The 13,459-nt window shown below is 48.5% G+C and overlaps 1 protein-coding gene and 1 long non-coding RNA gene across 2 annotated transcripts in view; one reads left to right on the forward strand and one right to left on the reverse strand.

Annotated features, from left to right (window-relative positions):
- The window catches only part of LOC134515566 (acyl-CoA 6-desaturase-like), a 19,175-nt gene continuing 5,716 nt past the window's right edge, over positions 1-13,459 (reverse strand). Inside the window, exons 3-12 of the mRNA XM_063334677.1 lie at positions 11,889-12,086; positions 11,351-11,452; positions 10,479-10,604; positions 8,977-9,037; positions 8,423-8,499; positions 8,108-8,205; positions 6,650-6,746; positions 5,120-5,199; positions 4,187-4,312; positions 1-2,752 (exon numbers count right to left, since the gene is read on the reverse strand). Of these exons, the coding sequence (XP_063190747.1) occupies positions 2,701-2,752; positions 4,187-4,312; positions 5,120-5,199; positions 6,650-6,746; positions 8,108-8,205; positions 8,423-8,499; positions 8,977-9,037; positions 10,479-10,604; positions 11,351-11,452; positions 11,889-12,086 (1,017 nt within the window). The 3' untranslated portion in view covers positions 1-2,700. The remainder of the gene's footprint in view (positions 2,753-4,186; positions 4,313-5,119; positions 5,200-6,649; positions 6,747-8,107; positions 8,206-8,422; positions 8,500-8,976; positions 9,038-10,478; positions 10,605-11,350; positions 11,453-11,888; positions 12,087-13,459) is intronic.
- LOC134515568 (uncharacterized) overlaps positions 6,679-13,459 on the forward strand; it is a 26,962-nt gene continuing 20,181 nt past the window's right edge. The window contains exons 1-2 of the long non-coding RNA XR_010071057.1: positions 6,679-6,803; positions 7,549-7,668. This is a non-coding gene — a long non-coding RNA (uncharacterized LOC134515568). The remainder of the gene's footprint in view (positions 6,804-7,548; positions 7,669-13,459) is intronic.

Here is a 13,459-nt window from a genome sequence, read left to right on the forward strand (position 1 = left end):
TTCTGACCATAACATTGCACAGTTTTTATTATCTGGATTTGAGCAACTGAACATTTTTCATGAAAAGAGAATTTGTTGAAGAGTCTGAAAGAAGCAAGTAGCTGGGGAAGGGTTAGTATCAAGACCTCTCCTGGTCCCCCCCTTTCTTCCCGTTGGTATCTTGGGGCAAAACTTGCCCGTTTGCCTAAGAGCTGGCCTTTTCTTCTGCAGGCCGTTGCAGCGTGGTTGTTCTCCTTGAATGTTTCCAGTTCTTTCCGCCATCGTCAGTAGGAGCTGCTGCCTCCTAGGCACTGTCAGGCCAGGCTGTTGCGTTGGCAGTACTTTGAGTTTTTAGCAGAAAAACAGTCCTTCCAGTAGACTGGTCAGTGGCAAAAAGGAAGGCAAGCTGCTAAAGCAGGATTATTTACCCAGGCTGAGCTATCAGCTGCCTGCAGTTGCTCTAGTTGTTAAAAACCACTTTCCCAAGAAGAAAGGTAAGAGAGAGAAGAGGGGACAGCACTACAGAGGAAGAGGCATCTCTATTGAGAAAAATTTGCTCTGGAAATAGGAACTGGAGGGGTGAAAAAATATGAACTGTCCGAAAACCAAGCTGAATATTTAAAAGATTGCATCGCTGCTGCTGTGTGCTGGTGGTCATCCGTGCTGGAGCCGAGACAGGGAGGTACATTCAAAGAGTCAGAAGGAGATGCAGATATTAAGGCAGTCTGTACGACGGTAGCCACAATCCCAGCCTGGCCCGTTACCGCCTGTCTGGGAAATGACAGCTTCCAGAAGGACGTTATTGTTTGTGCTATTAGAAATCAACTGTAACAATTTCTCAAAATCTGTTTGAGCTTCAGACACCCCGGAGACGGTAGCTTTTAATTCTAACCACTCATAGTGCCATTCGGGTATTGCCAGCTTAGGGGCGAGCAAGAACACCAAAATAAGCGCTTTTTAAAACTTAAGTATTGCTAGCTAGGTTAAGTTGCAGCCCTGCCTATGATTTTTCCCATCTGTAAGCAAAGAAATAATCTCGTCTTATTCTCCGAAGAGGGGGGTGGGAATACACCATTTTTTTTTTTTTTTTTAAGTCCTGGCGTTGTCTTTGCTGATTTTCTGGGACGCTGTTAGCATTCGAGGGTTCGATAGAGAGGATCCAGTTTCAGAGCTGAGCAAAATAACGAGGCGTGCAAAGTCATTGCCTAATAACGAGCATCCCCATCGGGTGTTTTGAGACAGCTGTTGGAACTGGAGACTACTTTTGAAACCACGGCCCTTTATCATAAACTAAAGAGCATGTCGCTCCTGTATTACAACTGAATCTAAAGCCCTTGGTTTATTTGGGATCAGGTTGCCTGTTAGAAAAGCACCTGGAAGCCGTTCAGCCGTATCTCCTGACCCATGGGTTGTGGTAATTAGGTGCTGGGCAGAAAATAGAGTTTTAGACAACTTGTAAGAGGGTTCTCCAGAAGGTTTCTGATGGCCAGCACAGCCTGGTCGGTTCTGCTTTCAGCTGCCTCCCCGAAGGCCCTGGGAGCCAGGTCGAGTGGTTGGGCAGCTCCTTCTCCTTGGGCAGGGAGAACTTATTTTCTCTGCTGATTGTTCCCAAGAGAAGGGTAGGCAGTGCCATTGCTCCCGGCCTCCGACAAGCAGGAGGGGGGCTGGTTTCCGCCAGGCGGGTGCAGGCAGGCGGAGCCGGGTGTTTTTGCGGCCCGCTGCCCAACTGCTCCGCTGGAAAGAGCGTTTGTGGTTACGCTGGAGCACTCCGGAGCAATCAGTTAAGTTTTGCTGATGTGACTTACTTTGGTCTTTTGTGTAAGTTACTGACAACCATAACGCTGTGCCAGACCTGTCGCTCGTTGCAGAGAAAACAGACCCTCTCCTAAAGGAGACGTTTTGTTGTTTAAGCCCAAAGGTCTTCGGACCCCTGGAAATAGGGGCTGGTTCTAAAAATACAGCTCTATCAAGCCTGCTGAGAGGCGGTTAGATGTTAGTTGTGCGGGGTCGGTATCACGGCTTTTACCAAAGTGATGCTATGATTAGAGAAAGAGAGGAAGGAGGGAGAGGAAGGAGGGAGCCCGCGGCAGCCGGGGTCTGGGCAGGGTTGGAAGCTCCCTCGGGGTACGGCAGGAGCCGGTCCCTGTGGGATGCGATTCCCGCAGGCGCTGACGGGCGTCACAGCCCACCTGAGCTCCCTGTTGGGGTGGGGATCATGGACCACCTTATTTTTTTCCTTGATAACGGAACTCCGTGCTGAGCTCCTCTTCTACACAAATATGGGAAAAGGGAAAAAGGCATAAGCTGACTGGGGTGTCCTTGGATTGCAAATACTCACTGAAGCCTCATGAGTCTTAAGTGTCTGTGACTCAGGGGCTTGTGTGGTTTAGGCGGAATTAGAGTGAATCTTGTGAAGAGAAGGTCAAGGTCGGATATTAACGCCCCTGTTTTTAAACATTCCTTCTCTCCATCCTCTCCCAACCTTCTGTTTTGTGCCGTACAAATGCACAAACGCTTCGTCCTCTGAAGCGCATTTAAAATCCGGATTAAAGAGGTTGCCTGAGCCCCTACCAGCGGCAGTTCACAAGACAGGAGACTCCCCTCCACCCGCGCACGTAGATATAGACTGAAATCTGAGAGCAAGAGACACACGCGTGATTTCCCCCCCGCGCACCCCCCCATCCCTCCCTGTCACTCACGCCTCCCCATTAAGATTCATGTTCACTTATGGAGGTAAGCGTCCAGCCATAGATCTCCAGATTTCTTCAGGGACCTGGGGAAAGAAAACAAAGAGAAGTTTGTTTGGCACGTGAATCTTCCCTTTGTCGCTTTAGTCCCACAGAGCAGCTTGTTACTGAATTTGAATATTGACCCTTAGGGCACCCGATACCCTTTGCCAGCGCAGCAGATACAGCAAGAAGAGCTACTTATTTTGCTCTTTAGACCCCCAAAGTGATCAGTTTGAGACTCGGTGTGGAAGAACTTCACCCGATGCCCAGTGTGTTATCCGTAGTCCCTCCGGCCCTGAATAAACAGCAGAGGGGCATTGCCCGGGCTCACCACCTCACACCTCTGAAGGAGTTTCCTCCCCCCCGGGAATTCTCACGCGGGATTCCCCATCCGCATCAGCTGCGCAAGCATTACGTGGCAGATCTGAGCTGGTTTGTTCCCAGAAGTCCTCCAACGAACAGAACGCGGTTTGGAGGCTGGAAATGTGGTTTTGTATGGTTTACAGGAGATGACCCTTCTATCGGGAGGGCAAGAAATGGCTGAGGCGTGAGGCGGTTTCTGAGAACTTGCGTAGGGACGTGGGCACCGCATGGTGGGACACCGGGCGTCACCCCCCCGGGTCTCAGGGTGGCATGCATTTTCCTGTGCTAACTGGACGAGAGGTTTTGAACCAGTTTGCAGCCCTTCCGCGTGGCGGGGCCAACCTGCTTTCATTTGCGTTGGCTTAGAATGGTTCGAGAGTGGAGATCCCTGGGCTGCAGAACACTTTCTCATGTTCCCTGTCATGAATTATTCCCCTTGGAGTAACTGAGACAGAAACGTTAGCACAGAGGCTGCCTGACGAGGACTGTCAGACTGGTCTGCAGCGATGCCTGTAGGGAATAGCCCTTGGCTGCTGGCAGGGCTCAAATGGGAGGCAGCGTGGGCTGCAACCTGACTCGCTCCCCTTTGATTCTTCTCACTTTGCAGGCCGAAGACATGCTGCCAGCTCCCGAAAACCAGAACCGCCAGCTGTCAGAACAGCATTTTGAAAAGGTATTATTAAATATAGCACGTTAAAAAGGTATTATAAAAAAATGTGTGATAATGTTATAAGAAAGGTCCCTGTTAGATCGTGTTGGTACCCATCTAAATGCTCACTAAGCACTTTGATAACACTGCCCTGGTTGCAGAAGCTGCTCTAGGGGATAGTTATTTCTTTCCCCCCCATGACGTAGTGAAGCAGCTTCCCGTCTGTTGTCACCCGGCGTTAGTCTGCTTTTATTTGTCATAGTGTCATTTCTGCTGCAGGTCGACATTTCTGCAGGTGTTCCTTGGACCGCGATATGAAGATTATTGACGCAGTGACACCAGATTACACCATATCGAGATGGTATTTCGGAGGGTCTACAGTGTCCTGAATTCTCTGTGCTGGAAGACATAGGATGTTCGTGTCACAATGAATCGCAAGCTGCGGATGATGCTAAAAGGACCTTACCCAACTATGTCTACGAATGCTTTTCCAAGAGGCTTCTCTTCGTATGGGACTCCATACTTGGCACATAATGACTTCACCAAAGGTTTCACCTTCCAGAAATTGTGCCGTGGCATTGTTGGAAACAGGCTTGAATAGAGAAAGAGAAAACAAACCTGAGAAAACTCTAGAGATTAACCCCAAGGGATGAGCATCTCCGTCTGCCTCCTCAGAGGGGCTAATTATTAATGCCTTCTCCTCAAGCTGCGCAAGCAGGCGAAAGAAAGAGAGGCACCAAGTGGTATCCGTGATTTACAGTCCTCTGTTTCAAGAAGGCTCGTGAAAACTGAATGCATTGATTTCCCACCTCTGCAAGCTCACGGAACAGCGAAGCAGGTAACGCGTAATTTGGGATCCCTTCGCCCTGCGCTGTTCAATGGAGATTTCCAAATTTCGCTTCCAAACCAGCCAGCTTTACCCTAAATGCCATTTCTTCTACATTTTGTGTTGTCATTGACAACAGACTGCCCATGTGGCCCCGGACCCTGGTACCCAGCAGCGCGCACAGCCCCACACAGCTTTCCCAGGCTATAAAACACTGAGGTGCTTTTAATCACGGAGAGGAGATTTTTGAAATGGATAATCAACTTCAAGTAGTTAGCTTTAGGGTATAGAGTCCATCGCCATGGTAACTGGTAGGCAGGTACTGCGGACTCCTAATGAAACCCCAAACTAAAATTGTGAGGGTGAAAGCTGAAGTAGCCGGTAGCAAGGGAGAAAGATGCCATGCTGTCGTGGAAGCAGGCTGTGATTCTGGATTCTCTTTCCTTGGCATACGGTAGTGCTCCAAAGGTCCTGCCCCATCCCCCACCCGCGCCTTTATCGGACTTTCCCTCCCCTCGGGTCCAGTGCTGTGACAACCCGGTAACGGCCAAATGACTCCGGCTCCGTACTCACTGGTGCTCGATCTGAAAATTCAGGTGCCCGGTGAACCAGTCGTTGAAAAAGGACTGCTCGATATTGCAGGTGGCTGCCAACTGTGACGGCAAGAAAGCAGCCGTGAAGGTTAGTGAATTCACCTTAAAATCAGAACCAAGCTCGTCTTTGCCTGTCGCAGGGGCTGGTACCTGTCGTACTGCACAACTGAGCTGAGGCAGCTGGTTGGAGCAAGGGGAGCTTTAATCCTCCTTCAGGGCTTGCTGTCAACCGCTGTGCTGACCGTGTCTCCACGGGCTCGACCGGTGGTCAAGGGGACAATATAAGGAGGCAGTTTGTGGATATTTCGTGACGAGTCACGTACAGACTCCTAAAGCTCAGCAGAGCTCAGCCTCTCTTGGTATGACAGTACCAAGGTGGAAAAGAGGGAAGGAAAAAGGCATGGGCGCAGGAAGCCCGCGTTCCCCATCCCAGCTGGTCATTGCCCAGTTTGCCTTAGGAGCGAGGTCTAAATATTCCGCAAATATTTCTTAGCTGCTCTTGCCATTAATGACTGTAAAACGAGGTAGTCTTTCTTAAAATCCTCTTGCACCCTGAAGTAGCTAGGCTGTGATTCCTACATAGTACCCATGGGAGACGGGCTCTCCTCGCCCCCCCGGGATGCAGCGCAAAACCACATCAAAGACTCGCCTCTTTCTCCCTGTCGGACACACGTTTTCCCTGTCTCTCCCTCCCACCCACTCTCCCTCTCTTATGATCCCCCTCCCCAAATCTCACGCTCTCAAAACCCCTCTCTGCCTACAAATTCCGGTTGCATAAAGTGCTTAAGCAAAAGCTTAAGGTGAACACCTGAACGCTCCCGGGTGCTTTCCCGGACAGTGCTTTATTTTCGGTGCTTTAGTGCTTTTAGCACAAGGGAGGGAAATTGACTGTCAGGCTTTGAAAGCTCACATTCAAGGCCCCAGTAACAACTACAAACACTAATTATACTAATTAACGTGAGATGATTTCTTCTCTCAGCTCACTTATACCAAATTCCTGTGGCCAGTGTCAAAGTTGCTCTCGTTATCCTCTGGGTCTCAAATAGGACCGGGGCCACCGTAAATAAGGGGTGCCCTTTCAGCAGGGTGCATCTGTCCGCCCAGGCGTTAAAAAGATGTAGGAAAGCAGCTGGGTTTCATTTCAGCCCTTATTGCTGAAACATAAACTTTAGAAATTTATTAAGCTCTCTTTTCAGGTTTGATTTTGATCGGGGCTCTTCTTTTTCTCCTATGTGTGTGCCAACGTAAGCCGCACAGGAAAGCCAGATAATGTTTCTTGAACCTGATACTGCCTCAAATCTGAAGGAACCTTTTGATTGTCAAATTAATTACAGGCGTTTGGATTTCCCTGTCTTGACTCGGCCTTACTGGCTCTGGGGAGAATATCTTCATGGGATGGCTCGCGGAGAGACACCATACGCCGGTACCTGGGGACAGGGGTAACCTGTCCGCTTTTTAATTTCTAATTCGTTTTGGGGTGAGTAGGGGTATTCTTTCCCGTGCCGGTTACCTGAGAGCTAAGCCAGTCTCTGTGCTTCTCGCAGTCGATTTCCATCGGAATGTGATTCATCTGGGTGACCCACACAAACCAGTGACTCTCCAGAAACCTTCAAAAGGGAACGGGCAAAAAGGGCGACAATCGATATTGCAGATCGGGAGAGCGGGTGAGTAGAGTGGGGTGTACGGGCAGCAGCAGGAGACGCGACCTGTCGGGAAGGTATTTCTCGGTGGTATTGAAGCAGATACCTCTCTCTCTCTCTGGAAACCAGACAGAATCACTTCTGTGATGAATTTCCCTTTCCCTCTTTATGCCTTTGGGAATAACCCGGTTATGATTAAATACAAGCAGGACATCCTGCTGGGCTATCCCTCTCCCTCACGAGTGGGTTGATCTCTCATGCTACTTTTGCAGTTTGGTAAATAAAGGCGAGCCAACTCCGTGGGGGGGAAAAAAAAAAAAAAGAAAAAGCCCCGATTTCGAAATTCCCAGAACCGTTTTCATCTTTCCCCTTGCTTGCTGGATATACGTTCATTTCAAACGCCGCCTGCCCATTTGTGTTAGCTTGCTTTGCAATTTTGCTGACTTCGGATTTTTCCCTTTCTTCTTCCACTTTTAGCTTAATCAAAATCTGGCAGTTTTGGAAATAACAAGTTGGTTTGTCTTAAGTTTTTTTAGCTTGACTTCAGACCGAAAATGTTGGCTGGGCACTTACACGAACGTACGTCTGTTGAATGTCCTTTTTTCCTAATGCCCAAAGTGTTTTGAAACTATGAAAACTGAAGTTGTAAACAGCGATATTAGATTTTGTGGAGGCAAAAGTTCTAATGTTGTAAAGGGGTTTGTACGTCTGGTGCCTTTTCTTCTTACTCAAGAAATTAATTTATTTTTTTTTATTTTTTTTTTTTTAGAAAACGTTTTTCACTGTAATGAAATGTTTTCCTAAAACTAATGCTGACTGTGGGACTAACTGCCATCCTCTGGTACCAGCCGATGTTCAGGCCACGCAGTCTTCCGCACTGGGAGAAGTGGTGAGCATTTCACTTACTGGGAAGCACGGGCAGTGCTCAGGAGGGCTCATGAATTACCTTCCCAGTCAGCTGGGAAGAGGGTGGCCTGAGACACTCTGGAAGGGTCCAGCCTTGACCAAAATGGAAAAAATGCATAAACATGTTGGGACTGGGCAGCGTGTGAGAACGGGGAATGAGCAAAGGAAGGAGAATCCTGGCTGGACCATCACAAGGGCAGGGGAAGATGCTGAGGACCAGAACCAGCTCTGCTGGGGGGAGGTAGGACTGGGAGATGATACGAGGAGGGTGAAGCAGTGAGAACACCCAAGGTAACAGAAGTGAGGTCAATGATTGCGGAGAACCTAAATAGGGAAGGCCGGTGGGGCACAGCAGAGCTAAGACTTGATTTGTCTGGCTCTGGAGGGAGGGGAGAGCAATGAGGATGCCCGTTATCTCCTACCTGACAAAAGTGAGGAGAAACAGGGATCCCAGAACGCCATAGAATGGGATGTATGTGATGAAGTAGCGCATGTAGTAGCTGATGGCCCAGGCTAGGTCCTAGGGGAAGACAGAAGACATTAGGCATCGCTTTGCCTATCTCATATAACGTGTCCTTGCGGATTATGTTAAGGATGGCGGATAACTAATACAGCGATCCCTGCCACCCTCCCTCTGCCAGCTCTCTTGCAGAGGTGACTGACCTCCCTCCCTTCTCAAGTGTGATTTCTTACGAGCCAACCGGACCCCGTAAAGAGTGAGGGAACGTTTCACTCACCGCCCAGAACCTGCGCCTGATCATGGTCGAGATGATTTGGATTTGGAAATACACGGGGATGAGCAGAGGTGGGAAGACTGCAAAGCAAAGGGAAATGTTTTGGCCATCGGAGGGGTGGAAAGGCGTGCGAGATGAGAGTGACACGGTGATTTAGGACTGGGTCTAGGGAAAGTCTGCCGAGCGCTGGTGCGAGAGGTGAGGTGCTGGTGATGGGGGGTGGTTGCCTTTCTGTGAAGAAAGGATGCTCTGCTTCGCACCCATCATCTTGACTTATCAAAGAGCATTGCCTGGCAACGTGCATTTTTTCCATGAAGCCTCTCACGCAGAGGTTATTTCCCAGTCTCGGGTGTTGGCCTTGCTTTAGGTGACCGTGCTGGCCATGTTCAAGGTGCTTGGATATCATCAAGAATGCACTGAACTGATTTTGGGACCTGCACAGGGGATGGCGGTCCTGAAGAAGGGAAGGATGGGTTGAGACTTAAGGAGTCCCAGTAGGGGCTGGAAAGATCAACTGGCATTCAGGGAAAAAGGAAGAGTGTGGGGCAGATACTCACTGAGGAAGAAGTACTCGTGCTGGTGGTTGTAAGGCAGGTACTTCAGCTTCTTCTTGCCATACTGCGGGACACGGAGGAGAAAGCTCAGGCGCGGATTATGACACTCGCATGTAAGAGAAGATTCTCTGCAATACTTCTTTATTTATCGACCGGGGAGTTTTGACTGAATTCCCGCACCAGTAAAGGTACAAAGTGTTTTGGTATGGTTAAATATCCTCGTAATTGTGCTACGTGTAAATTCCTTTTTAAAGTTTTCTGGCGTGATATTCAGATATTCTTTTTTCTTGAGAGCCTGATGGCATTTTAATGTATTTTTCTACCTTCTGCCATGCCTGTGGCTGTGCTAAGAGCTGTTGTCATCTCCATTGTTACCCATACGAGTGCGATAGGCGCGGTAGAACCACGGAATGGTTTTAAACCCTGTTATCAGGCACAAGATTTTCCAATGGCTGGTACCCACGCATTTAAGAGCGTGATATCGATTTACGTCTTCTAGATAATGGCTTTTTTATACCCCAAGAGAAGGCTTTCATTTCAGTCATATATAAGAGCCCTTCTGCCTCTTGAAAATCCTGTGTGTGCAAGACGTTCCCTATACACGTCCATGTACCAGTACGTGTGTCCCCTACAGGTGTCTGGAGTTACTTTCTCAATGGTATAAAAGCTGGCTGAGAAACCGTTAACTTTTTAATGTTGTATCCCCCTGTGTTTTACTTGCTGCAGATGTTTCTTTGTTTGTTTTCTTTGGTTTGTTTATTTGTTTTTATAACTAGAAATCCTTGTTCCATTGTCAAACAGAGCAAGGATGGTACATGGTTTATGTCCTTTGTGTGGGTTTTTATACAATAGGCAGTAAATACTTTGGCTCTAGAAGGGCAGATTGAATTAAAATCCCTTAACATAGCCTGTTATTCCATGTGTGGCGTGACAATACATATTGAATGTAAGAAAGTATTGCTTATGGAAGCAATATCCCCCCAACTGCATGGCAAAGGCTCCAGTGGAGAGGACCTTGTACAGGTCGTCTGGCAGACGACTGGACTAACTAGTATTGGAAGATATTTTCTGTGGAAATGGAAGACCGGTTTAGAAATGCTCTTGATGAAGTACCAAGGAACACCGTATCTTCCCCTCGTGTTGGTATTTCAAGCCAGCAGGATGAAGTTGTCTTTTAACAGCTTTCTATCTTTCCAATCTCATCTTCGTTGCTTTTTCCCAAGCTATCCCAAAACCCTTTTTCCTGTGGTCAGTATAGGAAATGGATAGGGAATTGTACAGTCAATCTTGCTCTTCAGCCCAAGGTCTGTGAGGGTGTGAGAGCCAAACTCCTCTTAGACAACACAGATGAAATCCCTGGATGTCGCATTTCCTTTTTTAGCGTCCCTGGAAGTCTTGACTGCGTAAGTCTATCTACCAATACTAGCCAGCTCCTGGTATTGCGCAAGCATTCTCCGAAGCCCCTTAGAACAATGGTTTTCCATGTTCAACCCACTTTGCCTTACCTCAACAGGCTGTGTATCTCCGAGGACAAAAACATGCAGCATGTTCACATCTGGGTCCTTCTTGAATATGTTGGGCTTGGCATGGTGTTGGAAGTGACGATGGTTCCACCAGTTTGCAGAGGCGCCCTGGGCAGATACAAGAACAAGGAGTTCACCCATGGGAAACTAATCTGATGGTAGGATTACCCATTCGTTTACATAAACTAAACGAGTGCAACCCTGATTATGGCCAAACTGTTATTTGCTTTTGAAATAGCAATAAGATCATCCAGTCCAACCATTAAGCTAACCTAACACTACCAAGTCCACCACTAAACCCCCTTCCTGCCTTACTGATTATTATACTGGTTTCTCTCTATTGCCTGTGAGGAACCAGATGAGACAAAGTGGCTTTGGGAGAATGGGCGAAGCTGTGTCCCGCCCCCCATAAGCTCCTACTGCAGGTGGATGCCGAAATGCCTGGACTGCACTGGGCCTTGCCCAGGAGAGAAGTTCTGAAGGCATCTTGAACGGATGGGAAGTACCAGGATGGGATGTTTGAAAAATACTATACTTTAGTATGAAGGAGGTGGAGGCCCTGGCAAAAATATCATGTTACAATAGGGTTTGGGGCAACTTAATAAGCTTTGTCCCCATGCTATAAATTGGTGCAGTTCCACTGAAGCTTGTGGAACCGCTGTGTTCTCTAGCAGCTGTGATTATGCTCTCTTATCTCTTCTGCGCAACAGCTCCATGCGCAGTGGTCACCAGCTTCTCCTCTGCGCATCGGCTCACTGTGGAAAGGCTTAGAGCTGCTTAGAGTTTCCTACTTTGACATTGTCAAAGTGACTGCAGCTGTTTCCACAGTGCCCTGGGGCCATAATGTCCTTTACCTTCAGGTGTCCAATGACAAACTTGTGGACGATGTGGTTCCAGGAAGACTTTTTAAAGACAGAGAGGTGTCCAAAATCATGTTGCAGCCACCCTGCCTGGGCCTGGGATGAAGGGAAATCAAGTAGTTAGGAAGCTGTTTGAAACCAGACTTAAGCGCAAAAGGAAATGGAGATTGAAGGCAAGTTGTGAGTGAGAGGAAGAGAGGGAATTAATTGAAGTGAAAAGGTGAAAATCTCCGTTTTCATTCTGGAGGAGAACACAGAATCAGTCAGGCTGGAAAAGACCCTTGAGGTCATCAAGGCCAACCGTAAACCCAACACTACCAAGTCAACCACCACGTGGAAGGAAAGGCCAAAGAGGTGAGACAAATGTGTGTGCCTCAGCAGTGGGTAGTGGCAGGTATATTGTGAATATTTTTCCCTGATATGAATGTTTTGCACTGGTAATTAATTAATCTAATATGACGAGTTCAGTGCACACTGGCCTGCTCCTGAGTGATTTGTGTAGCCAGTATGCTCTGCGCCTCCTGCTTCTCACCTGGGAAGTTGTAAGGATGCAGGCGAGGATGAGAGTTGTGATCCAGCCAGTGCCGAGGTATGACACCATTAACCAAGCCAAAACTTCCATTGCAATAATATGGCCCAAATAAAGAGAGAAGAACAAAGGACTTGCTCTGAACAAGTTCATGTCCTCTGCTGTCTTCCTCAGCGTCCGGAAATCCTCCACCAGCTGGGCCTGCAAAATAGAAACGCAACACACAGTTTCCAGCTTGTGAGTAAGTCTGAGTGTGTCTGAGGAAGGAAAAACAATTTCTGTACCAAGGACCCCCCGGCTGTTTCTTGCATTGGTTGGTTACTCCAGAAGTAAGGAAGGACCTGCCTCCGCGTCCACCCTGTATTCTGGCTTTTCATAGCACTTTCCTATGAATAAACACCCTGGCTGGCCTGAGCCCGCGTCCTGACCTTTTGCACCTTGGGCTAAGAGAGTAATTCAAGCCTGTTGCTGTGAACCAGCAGCATCATCTCGCTCTGTTGGGAGTTACGTCAGCTGCTGACTCTCGTCTGAATGAGCTTTACAGGTATTAAAGGGGCGGCTGGAGAAGGAGAGCATTCAGTCCTCTTACTTATGCATAACTCCGGAGCTCCGACGATGAGCGCCCAATATCAGAGCACCCGTCGTCTGTTTAATATGTGGGTCAGCTACCGTGCAACCGTTCATGAAGGGCGTTCCCGGGTTAACGCGGGTGAGCATCGTCTCCTCTATTGTGAGTGACACAGATATATCATAATCATGGCCGGCCACAAACAACGGGATGGGATTGAGTTTCGTGGCAAGAGCCAGTCACGCCATGCACCGTGCCTGAATAATGAATGAACGGACTGTCTGGGAGTGATACAGAGCTGCCCTGAGGGTGCCGAGTGGATGGAAAAGGTACTTGCTGGGTTGCTGCTCCTTAAAAACGGCCACCGAAGTGAGACATCTGGTTCACCTCACCCATAGGTGCCTACTGCTCGTGCCATGCGGTAGCTTTGCTGGTACTGGGTTCAGCAGGATAAGCCAGTTTGTGTCTCAAAGAGGTATTTCCCTGGGAGTTAATTTGTCAAAGGGAACTGGGGAGCAAACAGTGAAAGAGATTCAAGTCTTTTTGAGGTGGCGAGCCACTTGTTTGGAAGTCTTTTCGGCCTACTTTGCCTACTCTTCTCCTTCCCCCATAACAGGCGAGTGGTGACATGTGTTTGAGAGCTTGGTCACCAGAGAAGGAATAGCAGAAGGGACACCAGTCATGAGGGCTGGTGCGCATTTCCCGGTCCACACGTCCCAGTTCCCATTTCCCTTCAGGATGGGATCAGTCCAGCACCTGGAATGGGCTGCTAGAAATGGGATATGATTATCATAGATAGATCTGTTGGTGGCTTGGTGGGACAGGAAAGGCTCTACAGCCACTCTGAATGTGCCACCTCCCCCCTACACCCATTTTAATCTATACTGGGACGCGCACATTGCTATATGGAGGTGTTCGGATAATACTGAGTATTCTCCCTCTCCGGAGCTGCCTGTAGTGAAGAGACCTTTATAATCTGTCCACCTCTGACCTGGAGGACATGCCA

The sequence above is a fragment of the Chroicocephalus ridibundus genome, chromosome 4 (assembly GCF_963924245.1).
Source record: "Chroicocephalus ridibundus chromosome 4, bChrRid1.1, whole genome shotgun sequence".
Classification (NCBI taxonomy): Eukaryota; Metazoa; Chordata; class Aves; order Charadriiformes; family Laridae; genus Chroicocephalus; species Chroicocephalus ridibundus.